The sequence below is a fragment of the Cervus canadensis genome, chromosome 1, assembly GCF_019320065.1.
Source record: "Cervus canadensis isolate Bull #8, Minnesota chromosome 1, ASM1932006v1, whole genome shotgun sequence".
NCBI lineage: Eukaryota > Metazoa > Chordata > Mammalia > Artiodactyla > Cervidae > Cervus > Cervus canadensis.
In genome coordinates this window covers 101,129,030-101,156,517 of record NC_057386.1, presented here as the reverse complement: position 1 = coordinate 101,156,517, position 27,488 = coordinate 101,129,030, and the positions used below count along the sequence as shown (strand labels likewise).

General features: G+C 46.5%; 1 protein-coding gene across 1 annotated transcript; it reads right to left on the bottom strand.

Moving 5' to 3' along the window:
• Positions 1-461: 461 nt before the first annotated feature.
• On the bottom strand, positions 462-26,723 carry ANKLE2 (ankyrin repeat and LEM domain containing 2). Its single transcript, XM_043488321.1, has 13 exons — positions 26,474-26,723; positions 16,019-16,489; positions 14,287-14,481; positions 12,743-12,936; positions 12,475-12,663; positions 9,576-9,698; positions 7,696-7,762; positions 6,198-6,370; positions 5,351-5,457; positions 4,338-4,528; positions 3,408-4,044; positions 2,731-2,862; positions 462-2,375 (listed from the first exon to the last, which is right to left on the bottom strand). Exons 1-13 carry the CDS (start codon positions 26,658-26,660, stop codon positions 2,153-2,155), a joined length of 2,889 nt encoding a protein of 962 aa, XP_043344256.1. The 5' UTR covers positions 26,661-26,723; the 3' UTR covers positions 462-2,152.
• Between the last annotated feature and the right edge of the window lie 765 nt (positions 26,724-27,488).

Below are 27,488 nucleotides of genomic sequence, written 5' to 3'. Positions count from 1 at the left end.
TGTACCCAATAAGACAATCACCCTATAACCATCCCCTCTGAGCTTCTGGAAACATCCAAAAACTACCCCAGAAGATCTGCTTGCCACATGTGGCGCCAGCTCTCCCCCAGGAGCAGGGGACCCTCTGAAGCCCCCTGGACTGCAGCCCACGGCACAGCCAGCACCCACCATGATGGGGTTCCCATCACCTCTTTTCAACCGAAGACGTTACATACTGATTGTCAACATCACAGAAAAAGGCTCCCTGTTTCATAGGACACTTAGGAAATATTTGCTAGTTTAACTGATGCCAAGGCTTTTCACAACTGTGTTAGGAACGAAAGGGCCCCAGACAGCAAATAAACTGCTCTCAGATTGATGTTCTGTTTAACCCAAACACTGCTTAAGAGTTTGCTAAAAAGGGCACTTTTCCTGGGCACAGCTGAGAGAGGTCTTTCTGAAAGCTTAGAATGATTACCACATGGTTTTAAAAATAATTTATTCCATTAAGTAGTTTTAAAAAGATGTAAAACCACCACGGGACACATGATAATGCATTCAGTGGAACCAGGGCCAACTTACATAAACAAATGGAGAAATAATCAAAGGTCTAAACTTGAGAAAACAGGAACAGCAGTCTGTGAAGTTAGGGCACATCCCTACTTTAATTTCCATCTGAATATTTATAACAATATACAGGACGGCATGGTCAAATTTTAGAGAAAACAGATCATCACTATGACTACATCTGTGTTCTTATTTGAGAATAGAGATGTCTTTTAAAAACGCCATTTGGTTTGTAGAACAGAATGTATTTTTCTCTTATGTCTACGTCATCTGCTACACAAGTGAGAACACCCTTTTGAATTTTAAAACCTTAATCTCAGGTCCCGATATTCCTGACCTGTCTCTTGTTACTGTGTGAAAGAAGTAAGCTTTTTTTTTTTTTTTTAAACATGTTTCAATTCAGAATCTTTACAAATAAAAAATCTCACTTATGTCTACCTCCTATCACTGTATAGTCTCAAAGAATAAGCAGAGGAGAATCAAAAGTGGTTTACAAAAGGCACTGGACAGCAGACGCATTGGCAGTTCTCACTTTTGATCAAACACTGGCAATGCCCCCAGAACCCTGCTGTGAGTGGCCACTGCTAACACGGGAGAAACAGCCCTCAGCGCGGCTGCAATGTCCCAGGCCCTCTGGGATGCAGAGCTCTGTGTGCGGAAACCCTTGAGCAGGTACGGCCCGGGGGAGGGAAGACCAACCACACTGAGAGGACAGAACTGGGATCAGGTATTTCCTCCAAAGCAAACCTTTTGTCTCTACTAAAACGTGATGCTCTTTCATAAAGCAAGTCCAACTGAAATGCATTCTAAAATACGGGGTACACCTCAAAACCAGGGAACAACATTCAGGTTACTTTATGACACTGCACTTGCAGCTACATAAGGTGCACTGTGAAAGGCCAAGTGCTGGTGAGAAAGGACTCACCCTCCAAGGACCGCTGGTGAGTGAGTCCTGTGTGAGACTATTCACATGACTCCCAGCAGCTACCATTTTTCTTCTAGAAAAAAGCTACTTTCATCTTCTGGTCACTCAAATATCTTCAGTGACTCCCAACTGTAAGTGTCGCTGCAAGTGTCCGACACACGCAAGGCTCCTTTACTCCCGATGCCCACCTCGTCAGCATCTAATCAATGGTTGGCAAAGCAGAGAGGATTTTCTGTCATGAACTAGAAAGTCAAAGACCCTCCCCAGAAAAGGCAGAGGCACAAACTTCCACCTGTGTTTCAGGAAAAGAGCAGAAGGGAGCGCAGCACTGTCGAGGGAGGAGGGGGGCTGCCGCCTGTGGGGCACCCCGGCCTCTCTGGCGCCCTCTTCTCTTATGTGTGCACCTGGGGCGGCTAACAGAGCCTGTCTGTAACCACACGGAGGGTTTTCAAAAAATCTCCATGAGTTTGCGTTCACCTTCTCTCCAAATAACAGAAAGCTAAATTTTATACAGAATATTTGCAATTTCTAAAATTCTTTTACTCTCTAAATAAGGACTGATAAATTAATCAGAATATTATTTTGGCATGTGAAATTTCAGCAATAAACACATTACTTTTCTTAAAAAAAAACACAAAACAACGAAGAACAAACCAAGAATCCCAGCAGTGTGCACGGGCCCTACAAGGTGGCAAGCTGGGCCAGGCGCGCCATCCGGCGGAGATGGCCCCCGTTGGCGGGGCTGTAGCGCCCGGGGCTGCCCAGGCCGGAGACGTGAGGTGTGGAGCCAGGCTTCCCAGGGCTGCCGCCTGCAGGGCTGCTTCTCCCAGGGCTGCCGCCAGGAGGGCCACTGATGTCCAGGAGCTGAGACTTCAACTTCCCTTTCAGTGAGGGGCTGGACCAGCTGAGGAAACCAAGAACGGGCAGTCAGCATGGACGGCTGGATGGGATGGGGCGAGTGGAGGCCACAGACAGGATCTGGGCTCCTGCCCCCGAGAAAACACCTGCAGAGATGCTGCAAGCCTGGGAGCCATGGGCCCTGAAGACTGAAAGCTCATTACCATTCTCCACACGAGTGGCATGTGACCCTGAGCAGGAATCTGGGCTACTTCCATCCCATACCCACTTGTCAGCAGCATCCTTCCACTTTGTCACCCCCAGCCATACATCAGGGGACTCCCCATCAGCTTGGCTAACGGATCTGACTGTGTGAACTTTCCCACGAATCTAGCAACTCTGCCCCCTGGGTCTGTGGGTACCTCTGTCTGTCCGAAGGTGAGTAGCAAAGGACAGCGCTCCTCCACCTGTGTATGGCCGGGTACTGGCGAGGGTCCACGTCTGTGCACTCCAGGGCTGCCAGAACATCCCGATCCAGTTTTGATGGCTCTTCTCTAGAAGGCACGAGAAGGAGCAGAAACCTCCATGATTACACCCAGAAATTCAGCACCACTGAAATTACCACTGTCCATTACCACCACCACAGGCACTATCTGCAGGCTACAATCCAGGTCGCGGGTGAGGGTGAAGGTGGGGATGGCAGAGGGAACGTGCTGCCCACAGGGAGGAGACCCCGGCCCCAGCCCTGCTGGCAAGATGCATTCTGCGTATTACCACCTCCAGGAAGACAGAGCAGAAGGGGGAACAGGCCATCAGCTGGACAACTGAGACTGACCCCAAGATGGCCTTTCTTCCTAAAACTCATAGGACAGCTCAGTCACGGTGGGAAATACAGTGGACGCAAGGAGGAGCCAGGAAGGAAAATGCTGTCTCCCACTGGCTTGGAGGACCAATGAGGATGGACAGAAAGCCACCAACTCGTGAGACAGATGGAACAAGTGCCTGTCAGGCTGGCCGGGGTGGAGGGAAGTGTCCAAGAATCATACTGGCACCTGTGTCCACCACCCCCCAACACACATGCATGCTTCCCGACTCATACCCAGAAAGGAAGAGCCTCTGGACAGGGTCCTTCGAGGTGGGAACCTCCGAGGGCTCCGGGCCATTGCCATAGCGGGGCTCGTGCATGGAACTGTCCGGATTCAGGCACATGTTAGCAATTCCAGCAGACATCTCATTTTCTGTCCTTCCCTGGTTATTTCCAAGTCTATCAGCAGTAAGAGGTTCTAACACGTCACTTCCTCCTGCGTTCACTCTTGATGTCAGGATCTTCTTATCTCTAGTTTTCACTCTTTGATTTGGTGTCTTAGAAAAGCTACTTTCTAGATTCTGCAAATTCAATTTATCAAACTCAACAGTCAAGCCGGAGACTGGTGACAGGAAGTCTTCCTCCCCACTCTGGGCCTTGGGCCTCTTTCCACCCAGGGTCGTGCCATCCCTCAGGGGGCTGCAAAACCCATTTCTGCTGCTGTGGGGACTGGTCGGGGCTGAGGCTTCGATAAGTTCTGTCTGCTCCAAGGGGAGGATGTCACACCCCAAGTCTCCAAAAGCAGCTGCCCTGGGCGGGGTGTTGTTTCGAGCTGTATTTTGCCGGTTTTTTATCTCTTCCAAGCTCATGTCATCATCTTCATCTAGAAACGCCCTCACAGAGATGGAATTGCTGCACTTCCTGTGACGGCCTGTGAGGGAGAGAAAGCAGCTCTCAGAGGTGTTGACAAGGGGACTTCGGGATGTCACTGCACATAGTACAAACCCTGTGACAAGTCACTCCCGTATTCAAAGCCTCCTCCTCATTGTTTAAGACAGAAAACCTTGGAAAAAGTCAAGCAGGACCTTGCAGACAGAATTACAGGCTCCAGGCCCAGCTGGCCCCCCTCATGGGCAGGAAAATGAGAAGCCACAGGTTCCCACAGACCTGGCCACAGGACGGGCTGCCAGTCTCACCAGCCCTGGACACACTGCATATCCTTACCTAGGGCTGAAGCGTCCTCCTGGCGACATGCTGCATTTTCTCCCATGTCTTGCAGGTGTTTTTTGCCTACTTCCTGCTGAGTAAGGTACTCTTCTAGCTTTTGCAGGCCTGCCTGGGAAGACAGATCAACAAAACAGCCCAGAAAGTCCCAGTATTCGACCCAGGGATACCCCAGTTCATGAGCCAGCTCCCTGTAAGAATAAAGCAAATTAACCAGCTTTGAGAGCAGAAGAAAAACTCACAGAACCTACTACACAGAAAAGAGCCACTTTATGCTGGAAGTACACAAACTGCACCTGCAACCTTGGTTTCATTTTATCCTAAATTTGGGGCTGAAAGAGTACACTTAATTTCCTAAAGCAGCACCCCCCTCACAGGGTAAGACTGTGCTACAGAATGAGTCAAGGTCACAGGTGAGAAAGGTACCACTTACAAACAAACCGTTCCACTCACACCAACACTCATAAGAGATAAAAAAGGGCAAACTGTAAAACTCCACTAACAAAGAACATTTTGGTTTTCATAAAACAACGGTACCAAGTTGAAGACAATTCTGGTTTGGGCCAGACATAAATGTTTAGAGGTCCTTTTCAAGTTGTGAACTTAAAGCTGGGCACATATTTTGAGAAAAAGTTCTAAAACCATCCAGTTAAGCATTATTTGATACGATGTAAATTAGCTTCTTGATTGTGGAAAACACTTTTCAGGGACGTCTCTCAGCAGTTCCTGGCCATGTCCTCCTCTGGTATTTTATTTTCTCCTTCCTCGTGTGGCTCCTTTCCCCACACACCCTCACGCCCCTGGGACACCCCACCTGACTGCCAGGAGGGACTGTTTTCATGGAGCCTTGCTGCATAGGCTGCAGTGTACACCTCTGCAAATTAGACCTTAGTAAAAAGGCTTTAAAGTCAAGCAGTAAACACTTCTGGGAATTACTGATTTGAAAGTCCCAGTCAGCACACAGCACACAGCATCCCAGCACTCAGCCCTGTCCCTCGGTGCCCTCCAAGTACCTTCCCACTCTCTCAATGCCTCTTTCTGGATCAGATTTCCTGACACTGTGGAAGAAGCCGGCTTTCTCTCGAGGCGGGGTTTTCCAGAGTCGGCGAAAATCTTCTGCCTAGAACAGAAAGTGTGCTGAGATGTGCTGTGCACCCACGTCGCCAGGCGGTGCCCCCTGCCCCCAACCCCAAACACAGTGCAGGCAACGTGCCCCCTGCCCTGTAGCTAAGGAACCTCAGCTGCATCACAGCAGAGGCCAGGAGGGACCCTGGCAAGGTCTGGGCTGGGTTCAGGGTCAGAAGTGAACCAGGAGGCTTTGAGGGAGACCCTACAGACCTGCTGCCCAATAAATGTGTGTGCTTTTTAGGTTTCACGCAGCTAAATCTATTCCTAACATTTTATAGTTTAAGGTAACTAACTACAGCTTTCTTTTACCAAGAGGAAAGAGTGCATACAGGTCAGTATATCAAGTACCTCCATCTGGAAGGTGAACTTTAGAGTCTGCAAGTGGAAGTTTCCTACTGACAGCACAAATCCAAGGACAATGGAATGGGCATACGCTGTGCAAGGTCCATGGGCACGGATGGGGGGGCACAGGTAATGCCAGCATGAGGAGAGTAAGCCCAGGTAAACCTCATTTCTTGGGAGCACCGCTTGTCACATACCTACCCTGGCTAACAATAATAGGGTCAAGACACTCTTGTTCCTCCAGGAAAGTTCTGAAGCCTCACTGACAACTCACTGGAGTTTCATGAGCTCTGGTCTCCAGGACCAAGCACAAAGCGAAAGGCTGGAAAAACCCAGCACTCCTGGTGGGGACGGCCAGGAGTTGTTCCAGAACCTTCTACAGATGCTCACCTTGGATGGACTCAGGGGCCCTGCGAAGGCTCGAAGGGTTAAAACAGGGTCTTTGGGGAAGCATCCAGTGTGGCCAATGTTAGAGACCTCGCCGGTCTGGTCTGAAGACCACAGCTCCCCGATCACAGGAGAAGACGTGTCCTCTGCCCTCAGGAGGGGCACATAGTAGTGACCTGGGAGGAGAAAACACACGGGGCTAAGTGATGTGTGTGGAGCCTGCACCACAGTGGCCGTTAGGCCCTGGGCATCAGCCTAAGAATCAGCTGGGTTATTACCCCACAGGCTCTGCATGCCAGTCAAAGATGCTAACAGTAAAAAGGCTGAGAAAGCTCTGGAGCCAGAGCACCTGAAGAGAGGTCGGTCTGCACCAGACTCCTGTACCTAATGAGCCCCACGCTCTTCCTCTGCAGAGAAATAAGGAGGAGGAGAAAAAAGGAAAGGGGAGCAACAAACACATGCTTGTTCCCAGGTTCATAGGAGGACTGAGAGGTGGGACCTGTGAACCAGAGCGGCTGAAGACGAGCTGGAGAAACCTTACAGAGAAGATGCATTTCAACCTCCGTCCTCCCCCAACTCCTATCCTGTTTCATACATTACAATTTTGTTACCACTGAACACACATCTCCAAGCAGACCTGGAATGACACACTTTGGTACAGAGCCTGGGAAGGACACAGGCTGAAGCCACAGGGACAGTGTGGCAGGAAAGCAGCAAGGACAGCAGGCGCGCCATGTGGGGGCCGCCGGGGGCCCGTGAGACTCCACGCCACCAGGCCTCACCGAGCGCTGCTCGAAAGAAACCACCAGGGATCTGGGCAGGAACGGAAACCAGAGAGAAGCAGATAAAGACGAGCACACAGGGGAGGCCAAGAGCTTCCAGTATCTGCAGCAACGCCACTGAGCGAGCTGCTGCCAACTGCTCAAACTCCCTGGAAACAACACAGAGTCGAAAGGGGGTAGGAAGGGGGGCTTTCCACCGCCAGATGCCCAGAAGCCTGCAGGCTGGCTGGGACACAGCCTGGGAGCTCTGCACCAGAGGCTGGAGGCCCCCGGAAACCAAGCAGGAAGGACTGGCCCACGGGCCATGGTCTGAGAAGCCCTTGGCCTGGAGAGTGGTGATCCAGGGCTGGGAGGTCACAGAAGCAGAGATGGGGACAGCCTGGGCAGAGGGCGGTGGAGGACAGGGAGCCACCAGACTGACATAGGGGATCCAGGCAGGCCTCTCCTGCCTTCTGGCTGCCCTGCAGGCTGTGGCCAAAGAAGAGGGGCCGGAGGCACCTGCTGCCCAAGAGGCTGCAGAGGTCAAGGGGTGAGGCCGCAAGCAACAGTCAAGTGACAGACAACTTGGTCTCCCAGAAAAGGGAGGTGGAACTCAGGGTAATTCTGAGGGGGTCCCAACAGCCCCCTGGCTTTACTCCCACACACAAGGCGGCCTAGTCGCTGCCAGGGCCTTCACCATGGAGGGCCTCCTCACTCTGGGCGCCCACTCCCCTCTTTACCCTTTAAGTAGTCTCGAATCCGCTCCTTCAGTTCCACAGATTTGTTTTTGCTTCTTTCACAAATAACCTATTAAAAAAATAAAAATAAAAAGTGAACACTCTGAATCAAATTTATCCTATTTTCTTATCATGAAAATGATATTGCAGAAGCAAATATTAAAGTCAAGAGAACAAGGATAGATAGATCCTAACACCTGAGTATTTCATAAAGCCCACAATAAAAAATGTTTAACAGTGCAATCTTCCTTCTTCAATGTTTTGTAAAAGCTCCAAGGGGCCAGGACAAGGAGAACAAACTCTGAGATTACAGGTAAATTTTACCTTCTTTCTTCAGGATGTCTATATTTCCTAATTTTCTGCAAGGAAAGGAAACCTTAAGGTGAACCATCAGGTCAGAGCAGGCATGTCCACACCTCAGGGCTATACACTTCACTGCCTGGGAGCCTGTCTTCTATGGTTTGGCTGGACTGAATTACAACTTCTACTGAACAGGGACACAAATGTTTCATTTTTGCGACTACAGGAATCAATGTTCTCAGACATTAGAGAATTGTGAACATTTTAGCTACAAACAATAAAAAACCAATAACCTTAAAATAAAAAGGAAGGAACCATAAAATTACCATCTCCTGCCAGCCTGTGAGAAAAACAAACTACCACTGCACAGTGAATCCTTCAAGGAGTGCAACATTTCCTTTTAAACTCTGTAACTGATTGTAAGAGATGTCCAATGCTTTAAAGACCTGTCACCACCTACTGTATAGCACATGGAACTCTGCTCATACTATGTGGCAGCCTAGATGGGAGGTGAGTTTGGAGAATGGATACATGTGTATGTATGGCTGAGTCCCTCAGTCAGTTCACCTGAAACTATCAAGGCTATCAGCATGAAACAAAATAAAAAGTGAAGCAAAAATGTGTCACCATCTTATATTGAGAAAACACACACACATGCACACAGAAAGTTGAGTCAGATTTAAGCCAAAATAATGGTAATTTCTGAGTTGCAGAATTGGCTGGTAAATTTTATTCTTTTTATGTGAATTCTAAACTTGCTATAGAAGTGGGTGCAACTTACATAATCACAGCAAATGAAAAGGAGGTGACACTGCCAGAACAGGATCTTACAAATTCTATTTCCACAGGGTTGGCAGGTCCAAGCCAGCCAACAGCTCCCATGCATGTTACAAATTACCTCATCTTCCAGTTCTTTCAGGTCCACTTTCCTCTCTGCCTCACTGCACAGAGGCACTGCTGCCTTCTCTAAAGCACATTTTGCTCAACTGCTGACATACATCCTGAAAGGCCTGTTCCTAAGGCTTGTGCGGGCCAGGGGAGAACACAGAAGAGGCACAGGACAGCTCCTGGTGCACACTGGGCTGAACACACGAGCAGCATCATCTTCATCATCACATCATCACCACCATCATCACTACCTCCATTATCCCTCACCAGTTACCATCATCCTCACCACCGTATCACATTACCACCACCACCATCATAACTGACTCCATCCTCACCATCTCCATCATCCATGACCACCACCATCAGCAGCACAAGTACCACCTCCTATGTTCTCTGACCCTGGTGAGCTGAAGGATGCAGAGGGAACTTGTCAAAACACAGTGACCCACTGAGGACAGCTTGACCATCCATTTCAGGAAAATAAAATCTGCAAACTAGGGCAGTTCACTCCCTCCTGGCGCTATAGAAGCATCTTCTTCAGAGTATATCTTACTTGACAATCAAGGTTCTGTTGCCACAAGGTAAACACATGCACACAGTTACTTGTGTCTTCACAGTAGCTGTGGTTGCAGACCTTGTAATTTTATATATTTTCATTTCTAAAACTATGTAATAAGATTTTAATAGGTACTTACGTCTTCAGGTGTTTTATCATATTTATTCCTTGGGTTTTTTACAATCAAAGGGTGTGAAGAAAGCACATTGACCACATCTACGTTTCCAAACTTACAAGCAAAATGCAATGGTGTGTCATAGCCCTGGGAAAGATGCAAAAGAAGAACACTTCTATATACTTTTTTGGTTCATAAAGTTCCTTCAAGTTACTAAAAATAAGTAGTAAAACAAACAAAACCCTTAAAAGACTATAAAAAGGCAGTGTCTTTATAACTGAAAAGTAATTGGCACACTAGCATACACCCACTTTATGCCAGGGCGTTAGCCCAGCATAACGCTAAGTTCCTGTATGGCTGGGGGGCGCTTACAACAGAGCTAGGGTGTAACACCTCGTCAGCAAACAGCAGCTTTAACAATTCAGGACCCAGTACAATGTCTTAAAATCAATGCTCATAAGGTATAACAAATAGATAAAAACAAGATCTAGAATTGAGCAAAGCCCATGATTTGGTCTATACGCAGAACTCTCTCCAATGGCTAGTATTGCAGTAAATGAAACTCTTCCCTTCTGACTTCACAGGTTTTTCATTTCAATCCCTCCCCAGTCTCCCTGCAGACCAGCAGGCCCCTGAGCTGTGGAGCTACCACCCCCGGCACATTCATTGGGATGGCCGCAGACTAGGAGGCAGTTCGGCCAAAACAGAATCTGCTCAGGTCCACCTGCAACCACCACACGTTCCAGCCCTCGGGTTCCTCCCTCTACATGCCATGCTTTGTGCTCAGAGCTTCTCTCCTAGCTATCTAGAGTCCCAAGGGCCCTGCTACCCGTACCCACACCCCCAGTTCCAGTCCCCCTTCTCCAAGGTGACCCCAGACCCCTGTGCAAGCAAATACCCTCAGGGCAGCTCCACCCCTGCCCCCTCCCCGCTCTGCACCTTTGAAGGTCATCTCACCGTCTCCAGGAGCTGCTGACACCGCCCGTGGCTTTCCCACACAGTAAACAGCCGGCTCCGAAGACTAGGCTCTGCCACACACACCCGCCCCACCCAGCACAGCTGTAGACACACAGAAGGATCTGAGCTGGGCTCCAGTAAAGCTATACTGACTGAATGGGACAGGCTGCCCCTTGCCAGCCCTGGCTTGACTGCCTTCTCCCAACCAGGCCCTTCCTGGTCCACCATCTACCTGAGCCGCCTCCAGCCCTGTGGCCAAGGCTGCAGCATCAGCACAGCTCCCAGCCAGGCCCCGGGGGCCGGGGCCGCTGAACATCAGGGCCAGCTGTGCCCACTCAGTGTTCAAGATATCAGAGTGCAAAGTGCCCTCCACACTCCCCTTCCTTCTGGCTACCCCTCTTCCTCAAGCACAAGACATCCTTCCCTAACCCGCTCTGAGCTTTAGCAGCTTGACCCCAGTCACGCCCCTCACACCTGCCAGCTACCTTCATTCCCGCACAGCTGGGGGGCTCTGGGTCCTCTAGCCACTCCTGGCTGATCCAGCCTCTCCTCCATACTATACCCTCTGCTGAGCCCCTGGGCTTGGAGGTCAACACTTTAAGCAATTCCTACTCTCAGTGCTTTGTGGTCCAAGAATGGGATCTGTAACACCTAATATCAAGAACTTATCCAGTGGTCTCTGTGGACACACAGGCAAGTTTTCAATGAGCGCTACACAGGCATGAAAAACACTGCATTATACTTCCGGCGGGGCACACGGGCCTGTATCGCATCAAGAAGTCACATTTCCCCAACTGCACTGTCACACACCCTGATTCAATTTGTTCACTCTTAGTCTAACGTACTATGATTTTGTTCTCTCTGTCCTATTCCACACTTACTACTGCTTTCATGTAACCACTGTTTTCTCTTTTATGCTCCTCTTTAATTTTGCCAGCATGGCCAAAATTTTTCTCTTTGTCCTTTTCTCTCTTGTGAGAAAAGTTATTCTTGCTTCCAGTTCTGCAGTTCAATGTATCATATTCAATATGTTACAAAATAATCCACTAGGCTTTCTTTATTTCCTCTCCTGCCAACCACGACTTCTCAAACTCCTAGGTTTCGCTCAGAATTTACAGCCCTTGGCTCTCAGCCATCATTGGGTTCTCCCTTATATAAATATGTAAAACTCTTCTGTTTCAAGAATCCTTACTTAAGCCTTATGCACCATTAAAAATCACCCCACTGGGGGGCTCCCTGGTGGGTCAGTAGTGAACAATCTGCCTGCCAACGCAGGAGAATCAGGTTCAATCCCTGGGTGGGGAGGAGCCCACGTGCCGCAGGGCAACTAAGCCTGTGCACCACAACGACTGAACCCACGCTCTTGGGCCTGTGAGCTGCAACTACTGAGGCTGCATGCTGCAACTAGAAGCACGCACACCTAGAGCCTGCACTCTGCAACGAGAAGCCGCTGCAATGAGAAGCCTGCGCACTACAACTAGAGAGGAGACCCTGCTCTCCACAACTAGAGAAAAAAGCCCGAGCAGCAATGAAGACCCAACATAGCCAAAAATACCTGAATAAAATATTTAAGAACAAAAAAAAATCACCCCACTGAACATTTTAACCCTACAGGAAATATTCTTCACATAATGTTAGATGGAAAAAACAGACACACATAGGACACTAGACTGTAAGGCACCAAAATCTTTTTACTTTTCCCTTTAGCTTTGGGGCATTCACTCCCCCTCCTTTCAGCTCAAGCCTCTCTGAACAAAGGCCATGAGGGAAGTGCCCTGGGGGCGGCTCCACCCCAACTGAGACCCAGGTATGCAGGCCAGCAGGGGGCTCTTCTCAAGTGTGAGCGGGTCTGTCTCAAAACACTTCTTTCTAAGCTCAAGCCTCTCCTCTGAGCTGATGCAGCTCAAGGATGCAGTAAATAAACACCCAAATACTGTTTCCACACCAGGATGGCTACGAGGCATACCACTCTGTCCGGTGTGTTGAGGTACAGGTCCACCACGTAGCAGATGCGCTTCTCCAGCATGTGCGGCTCGTCATCCGGGTACATGAGCCGCATGAACTCGGGGTTCTCCAGCGTCTCCAGGGTGAGCTGGCACACAGCAGCCTGGTTCTCTTTGGCAGCCACATGCATGACATTGTACCGACACCCTTCCTGAAAGAAAACGGCAGACTCTGAGCTTCGCTTTCATCACCTGCAGTCCTGATGATAATGACGCTAGAAGTAGGTTTACCTGTACAATGGTTGGGTTGTCCCCCGAACCAATCAGATACCGGGGATTACTCCAAATGAGGTCGGAAAAGGTGTCTTCGTCTCCCTTCTCCACGGCTTTCCGAAGTTTGGCAGTCAGGTCTTGTGTGCGCGGATTTTTATAGCTGTTTGCTCGCTCTTTGCTTGCTGTTTCTGACTCAGACAAGTACAACCCATCTGTCACGAAGAGACAATTGAAGAACACTGAATTTCACAAACATTTTCTCATCATCCACTATGTGCTTCACTGAGGGTAAGAAAAATCTTTCCCATAGACGCTGATGACCTACTTGCAGCAGACAGACGCGTGTCCCAGCCTCGGGCAGTGAAGGACAGGCTGTGAAGCTCAGCAGGGGGATGTGGGCACACAGCCAGGGATACGATCCACTCCTGCATGGGACCTTCCAAGAGCAAGGAGCATCCCCAGCAAGGCAGTGAGTCAAGAGGAAGGTCTACTGGCTGAATCACAACACCTGTGGGTGTGTGAAAGCCACTTGAGGAACTGTCACCAAACGTGAACAGGGAAACCTGTTAAGTGTTGGGAATCATCCTGGCTTCCATGGAGGAAACGCCTCCATGAAGTGATAGAAGAGGAGGCACACCGCACTCTTGATCCAAGGCCAACTGCCTGCAAGGAGAGCCGCTTGCTTCCTCAGGAACCCCAGCCAGCCTGGGAAGCAGGGCTGCTGTGAGCTCACGGAGGGGCCAGAATGAGGCTAGTCCACTGGGGTTTTGTATGATGCTGACAGCAAAGGCCCCTCACAAGACCCTGGTCCTGAGCTGGGAGTGGCAGTGGCCAGGTTTCCAGCTGGACGGCTCCCGCAGGCAAGCTCAACTACTGGGAACTGTCTGAGGCCAAGCAAGTACCACTTGGGCTTCCCTGGTGGTGCGGAGGTAAAGAATCCTCCTACCAATGCAGGAGATGTAAGAGAATGCAGGTTTGACCCTCGGTTGGGAAGATCCCCTGGAGAAGGAAATGGCAACCCACTCCAGCATCCCTGCTTGAAAAATTCCATGGACAGAGGAGCCTGGTGGTCCTCCGGGGTCCATGGGGTCACAAAGAGTAGGACATGACTGACTGAGCACATGCACAACAAAGTGCTTTCACAAGTACAGGTACAAGCAAGTACCGTGGGTCTTAGAAGGTGTAGCTTCAGGGCGGAAGTAGACAGGTCTCAGCATCTAAAAAGGCCAAGAACCCAACAGGCTGCAGGAGAGAAAGTGCCATAAGAGGGACAGAACACAGGGCAATGGAGGCCCTTTCGCTGCTCCTCCCACGGCCCTGTCAGCTTTGGGGCCCAAGAGCGGCCTGGCCCACTCAGCTCCTGTTGCCTCAACCCAGGCCAGCTGACCCGTCCTCCTCCAGCTGCTCCGTGGCCTGGGCCTCAGTTCTCTACTCCCAGCACACTGAACTTCTCTCAAAGGCGGAGAAAACTAGTTACCAAGAAAGAGGGTGTAAAACACCCAGGAGTAAATCTGATAGTAATGCCAGGTATGAACTGCTATATAAATGACTTTTTAACCCACCATTGTTAAAGAGTGGTGCCATTTTCACAGGAGAAAGTGGTAAAGAGGTTTTGCTTGGAGAAGGGAAATAATCACAAATTCCTCTGGCAAATTTCTCAGCATCTTCTCGGTTTGTAAAAGCTTTAAATCGGGATCCTTTGTTCATCTTGACAGCTTGTAAGGCTTCCTTTTTATCTTCATAAACGTGAATCCTTTCTGTATGGAAAAAGCGACAAAGGAAAATCAGAGACGATTAACTGGAGCCCTTGTCACCTAATTCACACTTGAAGCCCTGGGTTTGTTAATTAACAATTGTGATCCAGTAGCCTGATTTTTCTCTCATTAATATTTCAGATTTTTAATCTTCACAAAAAAAGGGCTTCAGTTAGCAAAAAGAACACAGTAAGTTTGATCATATGAATATGCATGGATATAAATGATAAATATTTTATATCTACATATGCAGTTTTTATACCTAAGGACATAAAGATAAAATTTATAGGCCAATGATCTAAATAATTTTAAAAGTAAGTCAAAAATCTATGACTATTGGACTTCCCTGGTGGTCCAGTGGTTAAGAATCTGCCTGCCAATGCAGAAAACATGGGTTCAATCCCTGCTTTGGGAAGATTTCCACATGCCACGAGGTAAGGCAACTACTGAACCCTTGCCCTAAAGCCTGTGCTCTGCAACAAGAGAAGCCACAGCAATGAGAAGCCCATGTACTGCAACTAGAGAAAGCCCAAGTGTAACAACAAAGACCCAGCACCACCATAAATAAATAAATAGAAAATACACACACAAAAAAAGGGTACTAGATATAAAAATACGACAGGTTTCCCTTATTTGAAAAGACCAAAAGGGAAGTTTAATAACATGCAGTATGGTTGATGGAACAGAAATAAGATTCTTGTTTTCCCTTTTCAGATAGACAAAAATGTACATTCATACTATAGAGAGGCTAAAAATCACTCATCCATAGCAAATAGTGATATCTTTTGGAAGACCATAGCTTTCAGTTTTAAAAATGCATACTGAAAAAAAATACCAAAAACCTTTTGACCTGACACTCTTACCAATTTTATAAAAATAAAAATAATGTACATACATACATATATATGTTAAATGTAAATTAAAATATATTAAAAATATAAAAGTAATTAAAATTTAAATACACAAATAAAACATAGTAAGCAGGGTCAGGAATGATACACAAAACAGTAAGATTTGGCTGGGGAGGAATAGATTTCATCTTTATAGACTACACACACATATATAAAATGTATATATTACGTACACTGTTTACAAAAAGTAACTTCATTGTGATCAAGCTTTCATTACTTCTTTCCAATGTTATTTTAGTCTTATTTAAAATTACAATTCTTTAATGTTGAAAATTATAACTTCACTGGTCATTTGCATTCATTAATATAAAAGGTGGTCAGGTTACAGAGAATTAAAAAAAAGTGAGGGAGATGATTAATCACAAAATGGAGCCAGTCCATAAATATTTATAAGTGAACTGTATCTCCATAGAATCCAATTTCCTTAATTTCTAAAAATCCCTATATAGATTTACAAAAAATTCAGGAGCATTCTATATAAAGATGTGAACAATGGTTAGTTTAGAGGAATGAGAATATGGTGATTAAAGTCTTCTTTCTTCTCTTCTGTAGTTTGTGATTTTTCAAAATCCCTCTCCCCTGATGTAAATGAACCACCTGTGTAACAGACACCCTACTGGTCACATTACCATTTCTTGCCGGGGTGTCCTCGAAGGCTGGGCACACCCCATAGTACAGAGGCGCCTCTGCGGAGGCTCTCAGCACGGCTTTCTGGCTGTTGACGCCGCCCGAGGCACTGAAAGGCGCTGAACAGGTCTTAGAAGTCATGGCGTCTTCTTCCGGAGGATTCAAGCCCACACTATAACCAAAGTCTCTGTCTTCAGAAAAGCTGACCTGCTCAGCTGGGCTCCCGACTGCAGACTTCACAATCCTTTGTGTGTCCTGGCCCAGGGACGGGGCATCTGCGGCACCAAGGGCGGGCAGGTGTGAAGGCAGTGTACCATGCTCTAACAAAGCCTGAGCCAATTTTTTCTCAAAAATGAACCTTGTTGTTGACGTAATGGGTCCACATTTCAATCCAGCTTTGACAATCTCTTCTCTAAGCTCGTCTGGATTTAGGAGCTTCAATCGCGCCAAGATGGTATCCATTGTCATTTCACCTAGGCCCAAAAGAACGAAAATCAATTTGATGGCTATAAGTACGTCTCCTCTTAAACGAATTCAGCAAAGTTGCAGGATACAAGATTCATGTACAGAAATCTGCTGCTTTTTTATACATTAATAATGAACAACCAGAAAGTAACAAATCCTGTTTAAAATCACATCAAAAAGAATAAAATGCCTGGAAATAAACTTAACTACAGAGGTAAAGACCTGAAGACCTGTGAAGACAGACATTTCTCCAAAGATATACAGATGGCCAACAGGGACATAAAAGGTACTCAACATCACTAATTATTAGAGAAATTCAAGACAAAACCACAATGAGATATCACCTAACACTGGTCAGAATAGTTATCATCAGAAAGTGCACAAATATCAAAGGCTGGAGAAGATGCGGAGAAAAGGGAACTCTTGTACACTCTTGATGAGACTGCAAAATGGGATAGCCACTATGGAAAAACAGTATGGAGGTTCCTCAAAAAACTAAAAACACAACTACCATATGATCCAGCAATTCCACTTTTGGGATATATCTATCTATCTATACACACACACCCAAAGGAAACAAAAACACTAATCTGAAAAGATATGAGCACCCCAAAGTTCATAGCAGCATTATTCACAATAGCCAAGCTACAAAAAAGTGAAATTTTGCCATTTGCAACAACATGGAAGGGCTTAGAGGGTATTATGCTTAGTGAAAGAAGTCAGACAGAAAGACAAATACTATGTGTAGTCATGTGTACGAGGAATCTAAAAAATAAAACTAGTTAATACAACAAAAAAGAAACAGACTCACAGATAAAAAGAGAACTAGTGGCTACTGGTGGGGAGGAAGGGGAAGGGCAAGATCTGGTATGGGATTTAAGAGATGCAAACTACTATGTATAAAATAGACAAGGAATAAGGATAGGTTTACATCAGAGGAATTATAACCATTATCTTGTAGTAACTTTTAATGGAGTACAATATGTAAAAATACTGAATCACTATGCTGTAACCTGAAACTAATATAATATTGTAAATCAACTATACTTCCATTTTTTAAAAAAAAGTGGTAAAGAGCTGGCTTCAGGGAATTCCCTGGTTAGGACTCCATGCTTCCATTGCAGAGGACTTGACCCTTGATTAGGGCTTGACTCTTGATTGGGGAACTAAGATCCTGAAAGCAACACACTATGACCAAAAAAAAAAATCATTGACTTCAAAGTTTCATCTCAATCCATTATTTCCCCATATTCTCTGGAGTCTATGATACAATCTGATCACACCAACATTTAGCGAGGCCAGCATGCTGGAGAATCAGGTACATCACTTGTCACCAGTTGCAGTATGCATGCATGTGTGCTAAGTCGCTGCAGTCATATCCAATTCTTTGTGACCCCATGGACTGTTGACCACCAGGCTCCAATGTCCATGGAATTCTCCAGGCAAGAATACTGGAGTGGGATGCCATGCACCTCCAGGGGATCTTCCCAACCCAGGGATCAAATCTGTGTCTCTTCAGTCTCCTGCATTGACAGGCAGGCTCTTTACCACTAGGGCCACCTGGGAAGCCCAGCTGCAGAATAATTAAAAAGAAATCCCCAGGAAAGCAACTGACAATGTCCATCAAAACTCCAACTCCAAAAAAAAAAACAAACAAAACAAAATTCCAACTCCAGAAATTTATCCTACAGATACATCTGTACTTTATTCCATACATGATGAGAAATTACGCAAAGATTTAAACAGAAGAGCCACACAGATAGCTCTGGAAGTCATTTTGCTAATACTGATGACAAATAGCTGATGTTTAACATGTGGGGGGATTCCCAAGTGCCTGGTTCTATCCTAAGCACTCTGTCTGCACTAAGTTGTTTAAAATTCACGGTAACTCCCCAAGAAAGTTTATTGCCATTGCTCACCCCTGCTTCAGAGATGGAAATCCTAAATCAGAGAAGCTAAGTGACTTGTTCAAGTTATACAGTCACCAATCAAATGGATGTGAACTGGAGCTGGAGGTTTCATCAATACATTTAGAGAAAGAGCAGTTAAATCTATGGTACAGGTTTAAGTACGGTCAGCTAGAACTGGGAGAAGGTAAGAAAGGACAGAGCACAGATCACTGCTGCAGTTACTGGGGCTGGAGGTGAGGGCTCAGACTAGAGAAACAGGACGTATTGACCACAGATCAGATGCCAGGAGTGGGGTCTTGAAGGACTGTAGTGGGCCTATAGTAATACCTAGATTTCCAGTCTAGATGCCTAGAAAGCGATTCCCCCTAAGGCAGAGAATATGAAAGATGCAAATGGGGATTTAGGAATTGAGCATAAGAGACACCCACTGCACATCAAGTAGGCATTTTGATTTTCAAGTCTGAGATTCAGAAGACGTTCAGAGTGAGAAAAACAGAGCTGGGTGTCAAGGGTACATAAATGAGTGCTTAATCCTTGCCTCAACACCTTGTCTCCAATTCATTAGCCTGTTATGCAGCGAGCAGAGTGAGCCTGGACTCAGTAACAGCTGAATAATTTTTCTTTTTAATAAATTTTTTTTCTTTTTAATAAATTTTTATACCACCCTTCCCCCCACTCACACATTCCAAGACTTCAAAAATCTTATCTTAAACAATCAATGTATTGCACAGCCCCCTCTAGAGCTGCCAAAGAAAACCAAGGGGGAGGCCAACTGACTACAGGAGCCCACTCAGGGAGAGCCCCTAACGGGAGTCTGAACATTAGGCATAAGGTCAACAGGTGTGATAAGGGGCTGGTATGAGAAGTACAGGACAGGCTGAAGCCACACGCAAGGCAAAGCAGAGGTGGGGAGGACTGGGGCAGATGTTATGAACAAATGGAGAGAAACGCCACCTGATCCTGATAATATTCTCTTTTGCACATACCATCCTTGTGTCCTGACTCTAAAGTTACCTTTTAAAAAAATTTATTAGATTGATGAAAAAGTAATTGCAGTTTCTGACAGTGAATTTTAAATCACTATAACTAGGCTCAAACACATCTTTATTAATCAAAATAGGAACCATTACAATCAACACATTGTTTTTCCAATGAGAAAAAAAAAAACCCATGCTTCAAGACTCCTCAAACTCGCGGAAAGCATTTTCTGCCTCCTACTGGTGTGGAAGTGCTTTCCCTGCAAAAAGTTGTTGAGATGCTTGAAGAAGTGGTAGTTAGTTGGTGAGAGGTCAGGTGAATATGGTGGATGAGGCAAAACTTCGTAGCCTAATTCACTCAACTTTTGAAGGGTTGATTGTGCAACGTGCAGCCAGGTATTGTAGAGAATTCGGCCCGTTCTGTTGACCAATGCCAGCTGCAGGCGCTGCAGTTTTCAGTGCATCTCAGCAATTTGCTGAGCATACTTCTCAGATGTCATGGTTTTCCCAAGATTCAGAAAGCTGTAGTGTATCAGTCCAGCAGCAAAGCACCAACAGTGACCAAGACCTTTTTTTGCTGCAAGTTTGGCTTTGGGAAGTTATCCTTCTTGGAACTTCTCGGTCCAACCACTGCACCAGCTATTGTATACAATCCACTTTTTGCTGCATGTCACAATCTGATCAAGAAATGGTTGGCTGTTGTTGAGTAGAATAAAAGCTGACGACACTCCAAAACAACGATTTTTTAATTTTCAGTCAGTTCATGCAGTACACACTTAACAAGCTTTTTCACCTTTCCAATTTGCTTCAAATGCCAAATGACCACAGAATGAACACAGGTCGATGTTGAGTTCTTCGGCAACTTCTCGTGTAGCTGTAAGAGGATAAGCTTCAGTGATTGCTCTCAACTGGTTGCTGTCAACTTCTAATGGCCAGCCACTAAGCGCCTCATCTTCAAGGCTCTCGTCTCCTTTGCAAAACTTCTCGAACCACCACTGCACTGTATGTTCATTAGCAATTCCTGGGCCAAATGCACTGATGTTTCAAGTTGTCTCAATGCTTTACGGCCCATTTTGAACTCGAATAAAAAAGAAAAATCGCTCAAATCTGCTTTTTGTTTAACATCATTTCTATAGTCTAAAATGAATATAAAATTAACAGCAATAAGTCATCAGCAAAAAAAAAAAAAGCGAGAAACACACATTAAAATGATAACATAACCACATGTATTTAAGAATATATTCCAATACCAAATGGCAAAGTTTAACAATGCAAAACCGCAATTACTTTTACACCAAGCTAATATTTTTAACTGGAGGATAACTGCTTTATAATGTAAAGATTTCTGTCATACATCAACATGAATCAGCCATAGGTATACATATATCCCCTCCCCTCTTGAACACCCCTCACCTCCTATCCCTCTAGGTTGTCACAGAGTACTGGGTAGAGCTCCCTACATCATACAGCAAATTCCTATCGATTTTACATATGGTAATGTATGTGTCAATGCCACTCTCTCAGTTCCTCCCGACCCCTGCTTCCCTGCTGTGTCCACAAGTCTGTTACCTACATCTGTGTCACTACTGCTGCCCTGCAAATAGGGTCATCAGTACAATTTTTCTAGATTCCATATATATGTGTTAATATATGATATTTTTCTCTTTCTGACTTAAACTTCACTCTGTATAATAGGCTTTAGGTTCATCCACCTCACTAGACCTGACTCAAACTTGCTCCTTTTTATAGCTAAGCAATATTTCATTGTGTATGTATGTGTATACACACACACACACACACACACACACACACACACACACATACAACTTCTTTATCCATTCATCTGTCAATGGATATCTAGGTTGCCTCCATGTTCTGGCTATTATAAACAGTTAAAGCTATCTTTTTAATGTAGGCTAATCTGAAGGGGCTTTTGTCCTTGTAACCAAGTAAGCCACGAAGAGAACAATTACATTATATCACTAACTGTGTGACACTGAGCAAGTTATGTAAACTCTAAGCCTCAGTTTCCTCATCTATAAAACAGACATAATAATAGCTCCACTTCTTAACAAGAATTAGATAAAATAATGCATGTGTTTGACATTGACAAAGTATCCATAAATGTCAGGGATATGAAGTTATTACTAAGTAATATAAGCTTATTAGCCTTGCAGAATACACAGTATGCTAGAAAGTCAACTTGAATAAAGACAAACATATATCCTCTGTTACTGATATTCTTAATACACAAATATTTGCTCATGTGTGGGAAAGAAAAGATAAAGCAGGAAATAATGAGACTAGTTAGTTTCAGGGGAGGGTGGGAAACAGACAGCAAGGCCAGAGGGCAGGGGAGAGGACACTTCTGAATGATTTTATATGTTCTGACTTTTAGTAACTAACGTCTGTGATTCACATACACAAAAATCATGTAAATAAACAGATAGAAGAGACCTCCAAGTGGACTATAAACCAAAACAAATGTGCTCATCAGTATTACAAGTTAGTAACATAATGAATGGGAGAAGGAATGTAGCCACTGAAAAATAACATGTGCTCCTCTCCTCTAAAGACAGGAAAGGTACACAGACACTCTAGCTGGAAGGTGGGTTTTCACAGTGGTATAGGTTAGCGATTCTGAAGCTTTTTGTGTGTCCTCTAGGTATCAGCAAATAATTGGATATATTGTGGCTGCTGAGACCCAGACTCCTCACTGACAGAGAAGGGAGAGGCTACAACAGGCCTCAGAAAATTTCTGTAAAGGGCCGAGAGTAAATATTGAGGCTCAATTTTCCGTCCCCATGGAAAAGAAATGCAAAAAGGCAAAATGGTTGTCTGAGGAGGCCTTACAAATAGCTGTGAAACGAAGAGAAGTGAAAAGCAAAGGAGAAAAGGAAAAATATTCCCATTTGAATGCAGAGTTCCAAAGAATAGCCAGGAGAGATAAGAAAGCCTTCCTCAGCGATCAATGCAAAGAAATAGAGGAAAACAACAGAATGGGAAAGACTAGAGATCTCTTCAAGAAAATTAGAGATACCAAGAGAATATTTCATGCAAAAATGGGCTCAATAAAGGACAGAAATGGTATGGACCTAACAGAAGCAGAAGATAAGAAGAGGAGGTGGCAAGAATACACAGAAGAACTGTACAAAAAGGATCTTTATGACCCAGATAATCACAATGGTGTGATCACTCACCTAGAGCCAGACATCCTGGAATGTGAAGTCAAGTGGGCCTTAGAAAGCAACACTATGAACAAAGCTAGTGGAGGTGATGGAATTCCAGTTGAGCTATTTCAAATCCTGAAAGATGATGCTGTGAAAGTGCTGCACTCAATATGCCAGCAAATTTGGAAAACTCAGCAGTGGCCACAGGACTGGAAACGGTCAGTTTTCATTCCAATCCCTAAGAAAGGCAATCCCAAAGAATGCTCAAACTACCGCACAATTGCACTCATCTCACACGCTATTAATGATCAAAATTCTCCACGCCAGGCTTCAGCAATACGTGAACTGAGAACTTCCAGATGTTCAAACTGGTTTTAGAAAAGGCAGAGGAACCAGAGATCAAATTGCCAACATCCGCTGGATCATCGAAAAAGCAAGAGAGTTCCAGAAAAACATCTATTTCTGCTTTATTGACTATGCCAAAGCCTTCGACTGTGTGGATCACAATAAACTGTGGAAAATTCTGAAGGAGATGGGAATACCAGATCACCTGACCTGCCTCTTGAGAAACCTATATGCAGGTCAGGAAGCAACAGTTAGAACTGGACATGGAACAACAGACTGGTTCCGAATAGGAAAAGGAGTCCATCAAGGCTGTATATTGTCACCCTGCTTATTTAACTTATATGCAGAGTACATCATGAGAAACGGTGGGCTGGAAGAAGCACAAGCTGGAATTAAGATTGCCGGGAGAAATATCAATAACCTCAGACATGCAGATGACACCACCCTTATGGCAGAAAGTGAAGAGGAACTAAAAAGCCACTTGATGAAAGTGAAAGAGGAGAGTGAAAAAGTTGGCTTAAAGCTCAACATTCAGAAAACTAAGATCATGGCATCTGGTCCCACCACTTCATGGGAAATAGATGGGTAGACAGTGGAAACAGTGTCAGACTTTATTTTTTTGGGCTCCAAAATCACTGCAGATGGTGACTGCAGCCATGAATTTAAAAGACGCTTACTCCTTGGAAGGAAAGTGATGACTAACCTAGATAGCATATTAAAAAGCGGAGACATTACTTTGCCAACAAAGGTCCGTCTGATCAAGGCTATGGTTTTTTCAGTGGTCATGTATGGATGTGAGAGTTGGACTATAAAGAAAGCTGAGCACCGAAAAACTGATGCTTTTGAACTGTGGTGTTGGAGAAGACTCTTGAGAGTCCCTTGGACTGCAAGGAGATCCACCTAGTCCATCCTAAAGGAGATAAGTCATGGGTGTTCACTGGAAGGACTGATGCTGAAGCTGAAACTCCAATACTTTGGCCACCTCATGTGAAGAGTTGACTCATTGGAAAAGACCCTGATGCTGGGAGGGGAAGGGGACTACAGAGGATGAGATGGCTGGATGACATCACTGACTGGATGGGCCTGAGCTTGAGCAAACTCCGGGAGTTGGTGATGGACAGGGAGGCCTGGCATGCTGCGATTCATGGGGCCGCAAAGAGTCGGACACGACTGAGCGACTGAACTGAACTGAACTGATGAGCCAAAGAACCTGCAAACACTCAAGAGCCATAGATGAAAGATGGCTGTCTTCCACAAACAGGTGGGAACCAGATTTGGCCTGTGGGCCATAGTTTGCTGACCCTTGGGCTAGAGTTAGAAGTATCTGCAACATGTCCATTCATTTGACAGAGACATAAAGACACAGATTAAGAAACTGAGGCAGGTCTGCAGACTGTATAATACTTCCTGACCTTATTACTAGCAGTATGATTACACAAGATCCTAACATTTGGGAATCTAAGTGGATGTATACAGGGTTTCTTTAACTCTTTATTTTATATTTTAATGATAAACACAAGGAGTTGAAAAATGGTACAGAGAAGTCTTGTGGAGTCACTATGTGGCTTCTCTCAGTGGGACACCTGAAACACTGCATCCAACCCAGGCAGCCGACCCTGGCACTAACCGCAACCTCACCAGGTTCTGCAGTCACTCTCCTCTTGTGTCTTTGTATGTAACTCCGTGATCCCTTACCATATGATCGTTTATCACACGAATAGCTTCACACAGACATGCTAAATTACTGAACTGTTCCGTCACCACAAAGATCTTTCTGCCAACCCTTGACTGTCACATCCAACTTCCTCCACTGTCCCCTACCCATGAAAACCACTGAGGTGTCCCCCATTGTTATAATACCTTTACTTCATGTTATATAAATGGAATTATACACTACAGACCTTTTGAGGTTGGCTTTTATCACTCAGCGTAATGCCTTTGAGATCCATCCACGTTGCTGAGGGATCAACAGTTTGGCCTCACTGCTGAGCAGCATTCCACAGCATGAAGGTGCCAGTTTTATCCTTCAGACACATCTGGGCTGTTCCAGTTTTTGGCAATTACAAATGAAGTCATAAACGTTTGCATAAGGGTTTTCGTGTGAAAATAAGTTTTCGACCCTCTAGGATAAATGCCCAAGAGTAAAGTATAGGTTCAACTATTTGAGAAACTGGGAGTTTGACTTCAGAATGACTGCACCTTTAAAATTTTTACCAGCAATAAAAAAAAAAAAAATTTTTTTACCAGCAATAAGTTAAAAAAAAAAAAAAATTTCTACCAGCAGTAAATGAGACCTCAGTTTCTCAGCGTTTCCACTAGCATTACCAAATGTCATTGGTATTTTTTATTTTAGACATTCTCATAGGTGTGTAGTGATATCTCACTGTAAGTTTAATTTGCAATTTCATGACTGGCTAGTGATGTTGAACATCTTTTCACATGTGTTTATTTCTTCTGTACCACTTCTGTAATTTTTTGTCTGAAGTGACTTAGAAATATAAGTTGAAAATTTAAAAAGAACTTAATAAATAAGACACTCCAAACTGTAATTTCTTAGCCTCTGGTGGCTCAGACCCTAAAGAATCTGCCTGCAGTGCAAGAGACCCGGGTTCCTTGCCTGGGTCGGGAAGATTCCCCTGGAGAAGGGAAGGGCAACCCACTCCAGTATTCTTGCTTGGAGAATCCGGTGGACAGAGGAGCCTGGCGGGCTACAGTCCATCAGGTTGCAAAGAGACTGACAGCGGCTTTCCCATCACTTTTCAGACACCACTGGCCCCCACGGTCTTCAGTCTTAGTGTTTGCATAGCCTTTCACTGGGGCGTCCTGTTTTCTGATAGGGTTTTCTGTCACAGTGGGTTTTCTGACACAGTGCTGACAGTGTACCTGGACACAGCAGCACGCGATTTACTAAAGATGTCACCTGAAACTTTCTGAAGGGGATGAGAGAAGGTAAACAACCAGAAACCCAACAGGTTGCAGGGCAAGCTGGACCTCGTGTCAACAGGCCTGCATCTCCACACGGCTTCCGCCTCGGACTTGTCATCCCCGCCGAGCGGGACCTTCCTGAGGCCTGCTCCCTCTGCTGTAAAAATTAAGTCATCTGTAAGGACCGCTGCAGCCCCGAGATGTCTAGGTAGGGTCATCAACGTGTTGATGCTAATAAAATTAGCTTTCTGCTAATAAAATTCTATCTCCTTATCAGGGTATTTGAGAAACTGTTGTTTATCCTCCAGGAAGAAACCAGACTTGCGGGCAACGCGGTGAAAGAAAACTGAACGAAGGAGGATCTGGGATGCACGCAGGGTGCACACTGCCTTCTCGGTCAAATCAGGGGGCTCAAACCCACAAAACTGGGCACAAACGTGCCCCCGGGCATCCAGCATTGCGGCGCTCTCACCGCCTGCAAGGCAACGACTCGCGCGTTTTACTTCAGGTCTCTTCCCAGAACACCGACTCAGGCCGGGGAAGGGGATCCAAGCCCGGAGAGGAAAAGCACCGGGGGACCCGAGCCGGGGAGGCGGGTGGGAGAAGAAGGGAAGGAGGACCCAGGCCCGGGCAAGGGAGCGGGCCCACCCGCGAACCGGTCTTACCTGGATCGGGGGCTGGGCCCGCGGCCGCGCGGGGCGGCGGGTCGGGTGGACCGCTCTGACCCAGGCCCCGCGGCCGCCTGTCCAACCGCCGCACCAGCCAGCGCACCGCGATCAGCAGCACCGAGGCGCCCAGCAGCTCCCAGGCCAACGCCGCCCACTCAGTCGCCGCCAGCCGCGGCCACAGCATCGCCACAACTCACCCGGTTGCCGCCGCCGCCGCCGCCGCCGCCGAGGCCCACTCGCCCGAGGACCCCGCGCGCCAGGCTGCCTGCACCACTGCCTGACGGCGCCGCGCCCGGGGGCAGCCGGGGCGGGGCCGGATCCGCACGCTCGAGGCAGGGCGCTTGATCCCGCGACGGCGCCCGGCGGCCCGACAAGGGAGCGCTGCCGCTGCCGGCGCGCCTTCAGGCTCAGGGCGCGTGAGGGCGTGGTCGGGCAGTGGCGCGGGCAGCCGGCGCTCGGGGTCCTCGGGCAGGCAGACGGCCCCCAGGGGCGGGTCCGAAGACAGATCCACAGATCCTGAGGCCCGGGCCTGGAGCCCTAGAAAGAGGTTGCCCAGGCGCGGGCGGGTCTCCGAGGGAGTCCCTGGGGTCTGGGAGGTTGTGCTGGGGGTTCAGGCCAGGCCCGGGTTCCAGTCGCGGTGGAACCACAAATGAACCGCTTTGGTTTCTCTGTTGCGCTAGGTGGAAACGCGGCTGCTTTACGGCTCAGAGCGACCAAACTCCTATAGGCCAGCGCCTGGTATTTTACTTACGGACATGCTTTCAAACAAGGTTTCTAACAGCTTGTGATTCTAGAAGACAAGTTTCTCCGTGCACTTTCTAGCTGCAGCATGACTCTGTTACCGAGTTGAAGCTAGCTGTGCTCGCGCAAGGCGGGCCCGATGAGTCCAAGAGTCGAGGTGTAGTGGCAAGGAATAAGAATTTATTTGGAGAGCTGTCTGACTGAGAAGATGGCAGACTAAAGTCTCAGGATGGCATTTTTTTTTTTTTATAGACAGAGAATTAACGAGGAA